Source organism: Desmodus rotundus, chromosome 11 (genome assembly GCF_022682495.2).
Source record: "Desmodus rotundus isolate HL8 chromosome 11, HLdesRot8A.1, whole genome shotgun sequence".
NCBI lineage: Eukaryota > Metazoa > Chordata > Mammalia > Chiroptera > Phyllostomidae > Desmodus > Desmodus rotundus.
The window spans coordinates 76,923,577-76,931,959 of NC_071397.1; the positions used below are offsets into that span (position 1 = coordinate 76,923,577).

Here is an 8,383-nt window from a genome sequence, read left to right on the forward strand (position 1 = left end):
CAGTGGTTACCACAGACGTATGCATTTGTTCATTGGAAAAACATTCCTGGGCACAAACTATGCAGAAGTCGTTGTGGCCAACAGAAGTAAATAAGATGCTTCTTTCTTCAAGAATATGCTATCAGTGGATGAGATTCTGCATGCTTATAAATCACAAAAAAGAGCAAGTAAAGTGTATAAAAACTATAAAGGACATGCAAGAAGGTTCTGTGCATATTTAAAGGAAAGATTAATTTTGGTTGGGAAATCAGGAAGGTTTTACAGAGAAACTGATACTTGAGTGAGAACTTAAAAGATGATTTGAATATTCACATGCCGAAGTCGTCAGAGAAGAGCAGGGCCTTCCAACACAGAGCATAGGTGGAAACTTGAGCTATGCAGAAGCAGACGACAGAAAAGCACAGGATGTGTTAAATATTGAAATATTGGGTGTTCAGATGAAGCCCAAATCCCACATGCTATGGAAGTCCAAAGCCTTCTGCAAGATTTCTACAAATTCACAGGTGGCTAGCACTCTCTCAGTCAGATCTGACGGTAAACTTCAGTTTCTGCAGTCATTGACTTTGCCATCCTGCCTGGGCTCTTTGGTTCTGGATCAAACTGGGCCAGAAAATTAGCCCCTTCCCCAGTTCCCAACAAATCCTACCATCCCTGCCACTCACAGTGTAACACAATCTTTATGAGACCTGGGTGGTCAGAGGAGGTTATGTCCCTGGAAAATGTGCAACTTCAGTTTAACCCTTTGACATCATTGTTTCTAAAAGCTTCCCAGCCACCCAACCATGGGGGTTTCGATGGCCTCCTTACTCCCTCTGTCCTCCGCTGAATGGCCTCAGGTTGTTCCTCTCTTCTCCTCAATGCTCCCTTTCAGGAACAGAAGCAAAGTCTTCCTATTTTGTCTTGCAGAACACTCAGCTTTTCCTACCTTTGCTCTTAAAATCCACTCTAAACCCACCTTTGCCCATCCAAACTCATCAAGGTTCTCAGGAATAAAAGTCTTTCACATCACAGGTTCCACCCTTCAGCTGTGTTTACACATAGCATTTTTTTATGAATAAACGAATAAATAGAAGACATGGAGAAACCTTCCATGAGTTCTTCCCTAATACTCCATGCAGTTGGTAGGGTCTAGTCTGGTCATAATGAATCACTTTGTTTCTAAGAGGCATATTTTAAATACTTGCTAAAAGATCGAATAAACCACTGAATCAAATATGGAAAATTACAGAGAAAAGACTTAACTGGATGAAATAGAAAAGTCTATTTTTGTCCCAGAATCTTCTTCAAAATTGTACTTGCGATTCCTTTCCTTATTACTGAGCTCTTTCAGGTCATTGAAGCACCATTTGGAGTAGCCCAGTAAAATTTTACTGACTAATCACTTAAATGCCCTACAGCAAGACTCCTAACATCATCATACCTGGATGTGAGATTCCTTGAGTCATTCTCAGTGTGTGTTCTTTATCCAGTCATTCAACAAATACATATATTTAACCTCCACTAGGTGCGAGATATTTTGGGGGGCACAGGAAAACAATGGTGAGCAATATGGACAAAAGTCATTGCCCTCATAAAACTTACATTCTAGGAGGGAAGACAGCCATGAAAATAAGCAATAACTATAAAGTGTGTCATATACTATAATAGTAGAAGTATAAGTCACATAAGAGTCTGGAATTTACAGTTATCTAATTGGCTAACATCTGAATTGGAATCGAGTAAAACTGGTCCATTATACAAATTTCATTTAACAATCCACAATTTTCTTTTACACCTTTATTTTACAGTTGATGGCTTCAAAGTGGGGTTGGACCTTCTTGTAGAATTTGAATTCCGAACAACTAGAACCACAGGAGTTCTCCTGGGAATCAGCAGCCAAAAAATGGATGGAATGGGTATTGAAATGATCGATGAAAAGGTAAGTGTCAGGTGTCTAAATACTGCTGATTTCTTCATGATATTTTTGTTCAGATGTAGAGCTTTATTCTGAAGCCTGATTCTTTGTTGGGAGAAAGCTAAATTGTTTCTTTTCATTCTTCTGGATTATCTCAATTATGAGTGATTTCAACACACTTATTCTGTGGGCCAGTGTAAACTTTAAATGTGCTAATACTACAGTAAACCAAATGGGTTAACTAATAATGGACTGAATAGGTTTAGATCTCAAGCTCTTACTGTATTGCCAAGTTATTCTCTTTGTGAACACAATCTAGGAAACTCTTGATTTTAGTGGGGGAGAAAAAGAAGGTCTTGGATTGTCTAAAATCAGCCTTTTCCTCTTATAATAATAGGTGGCTAGCCGACATATTGGTTTCTCAATTTTTATTAAAAAGCATACAGATACCATTTCAAAAAAAAGAGGAAATTTATAATAAATTATATTAGTATAAATTAAAATATTTTGTAAATTTGCTTACAATGGATAATCTGATATAAACACCTCCTTACTGCCCATGAACAGCCACCTGCAATGGGACAGACCTGTTTGTATATACTTTATACTATCGGTAAAATGAGGAAGGCAAAGCAAGAAATTTCACAAGATTTTTTTTTCTGGCTATTAAATACAAATCCTACTTCAATCCTGTTCATATTTCCACTCATAGGGTATTGTTGCCTCCCAAGAAGAAACACTGCATCATAACTTAAAACACGCATTCCTTTTCCTCCTCCCTCCCTCCCCCGTCTTCAAACCATCGTCAAAAGCAATAAAGCAAAAAGATCCTAGAGTACAGAGGCTGAAAGGGGAACAAATAAGCAATGTTTAATAGTTTTGCCGGATTTTCAAAACACACTTGCCTTATATCTTGTTGGAATAAGCTTCATTTCATCACCTGCTTATAATCGCAGTTACTATAAACTTGTCAGTGAGTGTATCAAGTCCCGTAACAATGCATGCGCTTTTCTCACCACACTCCTTTTGTGTGCAAAATCCTGTTATGACAAACTCTGCCTAATATAGTAAAATCTTAAATCATATTTCTATCACTGTACAGTTTACAAACCTTTCACCTATTTACTTGTATTTTTAATCTTCTTTTTAAAATTCCTATTTCTTTTACCTTGTCAAATGTGTTGCTCTATGGACTGTTTTTAGTATTTCCTTATGTTTCATTTCTTCATCAGCTTCAAAAGAATTCTGTCATCTCAAATTTCAGGGTCCGTTCCATGTTACTGAAAACAGATTTTTCTCATTTAGACAAGAACTACCAATCTCAGTTCTTCATTGTTAAGAATTGAACCAGCCTTCTGACTCAGAGTCTTTGGCACCTGTGACATAAAGCCTGCCCCCCAAAAGTAATTTATGTAACTCTCAATCCTGAGTATAAAATGGAATCCGTAAAGGAAAAAAAATACATATGATTAAAACACCAAAGCTCAAATTGAAAAAAAAAACACTTTTAAATAAATCTGTAAGCCAAATTAATGAATCACTTGAAACATCTTTTAAGAAAATTGTGTAAGGTTCACTAAGAACGATCACACCCTAAAAGATCCATGGTAGAATTTTGCCTGTTTATACTAGGTCCTTTTTTTGTCAGCTAATCTCACATTATATTTTACATTTTCTAAAAGCAGAATTACTACCAGCCTCACACATCTTGCCTACTGCTCCCAACAATGCTCAAAAGCAAAGAACATAATTTGTGACTCCAGGTCATTAAATTTTTGTTTCAGTTTTTGTCAAGTGTTTTTTAATGCCCCAGTTATGTTCACTTCAAACTATTCCAGCTGATGTCTTTTCTATAGACCTGACAGTTTTTATCATTGGAACCATCATGATACCCTTCTAATGAAACCGTCTGTTCAATTTCCTACTTTCTAGATTATGTTTCATGTGGACAATGGCGCTGGCCGATTCACTGCTGTCTATGATGCTGGGGTCCCAGGGCGTCTGTGTGATGGACAATGGCACAAAGTCACGGCCAACAAGATCAAACACCGCCTTGAGCTGACAGTAGATGGGAACCAGGTGGAAGCCCAGAGCCCAAACCCAGCATCTACATCAGCAGATACAAATGACCCTGTGTTTGTTGGAGGTTTCCCAGGTGAGCATTGTCTAACTCAGTAACAATTTCTTTGCTGTATTCTGTTCGTGATTTTTAAAACATTTATATTTCTATAAATTTATCCAAGAATGCCTAAATGTGCCTGCTTCCTAGCTTTAGAACCTGTTCCCATAAATAACACCTTACCTGAAATTCCCAGTATATAAAATGAGCATATTACTTTTCATGATACCCCCAAACTTTCATTCATGGGGCAATGGGAGGATACTTGGCTTATAAAAGATATGAGGCATTTAACAGTGATCAGGACCAGAGTTGGTGTTCTTTCTGATGTTTTTAAATATTAATATACCCAAGGAATCATAAAACGTTATGGAACTTATTTCCTCAAGTTCTGGAAATCATTGGGTTAAATGTAGCTAATTTCCCCCTTAGGTTATTTTAGAATTTATATTTATATTACTAGGAAACCCAAGTAATAAATCTGCATTTGAAATCCCTCTTCAGTACATTAAAAATAGCATGGGAACCGCAGAGAGTTACCTCAAGTGCCTATAAACAAGAGGACCCAACTTGAGGAGAAAGAAGCCAAGTGCCTCTTAATAAGTACTGTAATAACACAGGCTCTTAGAATGGTCTTTCAGCATTTTGGCAAGAGAAACATTTGTTCCCATTTTTGGTACACCTCCTCTGCTTAACAAAACAAGCAAAATGTATATTCACCAGTGGTTGACTGAGGAAAAGATACAGGAGTAATGAGGACCAGCTCAGAGCTCCTCTTTCCAAAGTTGATTCTCTTTTAACAAGTAGGTTTTAACAAGACCTACTTCTGCTTAATAAGGATAAACCCCAAGCTGGTGTACAGGGGATAACATATCTCTTCATTCACAGTCTATAAAATGATGTCCTATTAGCACCTTGTAGGCCTGATGAGAGAAGGGAGTCTCTCCTCAATGAGAGGAAGACTTTGTGTGAGATTTCAACCAATTTAACTCTTGGAATGTATATTTATAATGTAAGAAAGGAATAAAGTCTACTAAAAGCGCATGTCTTGATTCAGTATTTGATCAATTGCTTTGTTTTATTAAATCAAATTTAATCATTGTAAGTCATAACTGTGAAAGTGTTACAAATTTTAAAATTGTAAGTCCAAACCAATTACTTGTTTAATTTCTTAAAATGTATGTCTTCAAGTTTTATATCACTATAAAAGCATGCTCTTACATATAACAGCTTCCTTTCAAAACTCAGCCCTCCTTGCTTTGTTTTTCAGATGACCTGCACCAGTTTGGCCTGACAACCAACATTCGGTTCAGAGGTTGTATCCGGTCCCTGAGGCTCACCAAAGGCACGGGCAAGCCCCTGGAAGTTAATTTTGCTAAGGCCCTGGAACTCAGGGGCGTTCAACCTGTATCATGCCCAGCTAAATAATAAAAATAAATTTAACCCCCAGAAGGTTCTTCAAAACAAGTATATCAAGTAAAACAAATATATTTTACCTGTGTATGTTATTAAAAGTAATTTGTGCATGTATATTGAATTATTTCTATATTCAGATGGTGCTAATTCAGATCCCAGGCTGAATTGTAATTCCAGTTCTTTCTCAAGTCCATGAATATTAAACTACCCATTTCATTCTAAATAATCGCTTGTTTTGTGTGATTTTAAGGATAAAAGGCAACTGACCATAAATTGTTAAATTTACAACATGCCCTAGAGTCATCTCAAGAAAAGTTCAGATGTAATTTGTGAAGGCAATGTTGTGTTTTGTGTTTGTTTGTTTTCACTAACTCCCATTAATACTTTTATCATCCTTTTCCATGTATGTCAGCTTTGGCTTTCCGTCCAGACCACCGAAAACAACAGTGGCTTTGGCACATTTGACTGGAAGGAAATCAGCTCCCATACTCCCTGTGTTTGTGCAAGCATTAGCAAATCACTCCTCTGATCCAGGTTTATTAAAAGAGAGTTTAACTAGCTATATGAGTGAATACATTTCTATGCTGAAGGTAGAAAATATAGATCAGACTCAGGCCAGAGAGCTTAATTACTTGATTTTCTTGTTTGAGAATGATTTATAGGCTTTGGGTAGATACCAGAACCAAGCTCCAGAATGACAATTAAGCACACATTTTATACAACAGTATTGAGGCTTTGGGCTCTAAGTTTTCAATGAATTTAACAATCTACACTAAGAAGGAGAAATAATACTAAAATTAATGGTTTACTTACCAAAAGTCAATAAACCAGTAACTTAAAAGGCATATATTATTGAATCTTTTTAGTTACAATATGACCTGAAAAACTCATTCCCTACAAAATGTTGTGTTTTGTGCTCATTTTACCCAATATTTCAATGATCTTCAAAGGGGTGTATGAGAAGAATAGCCCCAATCGTATTCATTATCTCAAGAAGAAAACATCTCATTCACCGTCTTCAGTAGAAATAGTTGTACTCTAGAAATGTGGAACATTTAAAAGAACTACTTACCTTATAATGGTAATTTTAACCAAAGAAGTATAATCCTTAGGGGGAAGGAAAGTGCTGTTTCTAATCAAGGAAATGGCTAACGCACTCTTAGCATTTTATCATTGGCCAGATGCTTGAGACCAAGCAGTTCTCAACCACAGCTCCCTTTTGGAATCATCTAGGAAGCTTTAAAACAGACAAACAAAAAACAAAAACAAAAAACCCCAAAAGATGGTGCCCAATTCAGGGATTTTGATTTGGTCTAGGATGTAGCCTGGGCATGAAGATTTTTTAAAAGGCTTCCTAGGCAATTCTAAAATGCCATCATGGACGAGAACCACTGTTCTAATGAGAAAAATTATCTACTATGCCAACAAAGAGTTGTAGTCATTTGAGAATCCTACTGCTGACTTTGTCTTGACCATTTCCATACACATAAATACACATACACACATTATTGAATCTAGTTAATGCCTAACCTTTAAGTAATAAAACTCTTTGAAAACCAATGTGTTTTGAAAGGGAACACATTACGTTTGTACTGGACACTTGCATGACTTTTGGGCTTATTCTGGAAAGTGAGTGAATATACAGGAATAGAGATGCTAGGTTCCTAAATTAAAAGCTAATGCCCTGCTTTCTTGAATCCTGAACAGAAAGACAATGTGAAAGCCCAAGTGCCTAATTGGCATGCCTATCAGAGATAAACCCAGCTGAAGTCAATTTGTAGATAAGCGCCTTAGAATGGTAGAGTTGGAACAGCTCTTTAGATCAATAAATACAGAGATTCTCAGCTCTAGCTAGACATTAAAATTGCCTTGGGCACTTAAAAAATAGAATAAAATCTTGCATCTGGATATCACTACAGACTTTAAGGTATAATCTCTGCATAGGGCCTTGCCTTTGGCATTTTCTAAACAACTCCAGTTTATTCTAACATGCAGTGAAGGCTGAGGACTCTTGGGCTGCTTCTGCCTCCATATTTTAGGGGGTAGAAACTACAAGGGACCCAGAGAGGTTTGATGCTGTGCTCAAAGTCTCACATTAGTTACGTTTCCAAGTAGGCTCAAGAAAGTTGATCAAACCCCACAGAATTCACTGAAGCAGGTGTTGGCTACATTTGTCTTGTACCAATCCGTACTCAAAAGTGGAAATTTAATAAAAGGGAAAAGTTTCTCTAGCATAGTTTAAATTAATTTTCTACCTCAAAAATTAGATTAATTTTTTTATCCCAAAAGAAGATAAAATGTTTCTTTCACCCAACTTTATCGCCTCAATAATTTCTTCATCTCCTGCCACTCACAGCAATCATGAAGAAAGCTAAATACTTTTCACTTATTTTCCAAACACCCACTCCTATCAGGTTGTCAGCCTTCTTCTTTAAGAAGGTGCTTTGTACTTTAGAAGAAAAACATTTTTAAGGAGAGTTTTATTGAAGTTGCCATGGTGAACACCACTGACAAAGGAAAATAAAGAACAGAGCAGATTTTAGCCCCAAATCACCAGAATATTGTCAGACACTTAAAGTTTCAATTAGTGGTTTTACAAATCATAACTATTTTCTTCTTCTTTGATTTAGCCTATTGTCCCTAACTACAAAACTCTCCTAGATTTTCTGCTTAACAACAGAGGAAAAGACTACTTTGACAAGTTGAAAATCTCTTGATTTTATGTGAATTATTTCCTGAATTATTTTGTCTATAAAATTGATTTCAATTTCTATAAAATTGATTTCTTCTAACATGAAAACAAAACAAACCAGTCAATTTCTGCAAAGAGTAGTGTTCTTTTTCACTACCACTTGCTAAGGATATCACTTACAGCTGATACAGCTTTTATCTCTTTTTCAATGTCTTTTCATCTCTGTTGAATCAAGAGAGAGATACAAACACAGATACCATAG

At 36.4% G+C, this 8,383-nt stretch overlaps 1 protein-coding gene across 1 annotated transcript in view; it reads left to right on the top strand.

Annotated features, from left to right (window-relative positions):
• LAMA2 (laminin subunit alpha 2) overlaps positions 1-5,649 on the top strand; it is a 514,111-nt gene extending 508,462 nt beyond the window's left edge. Inside the window, exons 63-65 of the mRNA XM_024551868.4 lie at positions 1,788-1,918; positions 3,827-4,049; positions 5,284-5,649. Of these exons, the coding sequence (XP_024407636.2) occupies positions 1,788-1,918; positions 3,827-4,049; positions 5,284-5,441 (512 nt within the window). The 3' untranslated portion in view covers positions 5,442-5,649. The remainder of the gene's footprint in view (positions 1-1,787; positions 1,919-3,826; positions 4,050-5,283) is intronic.
• Positions 5,650-8,383: the final 2,734 nt, after the last annotated feature.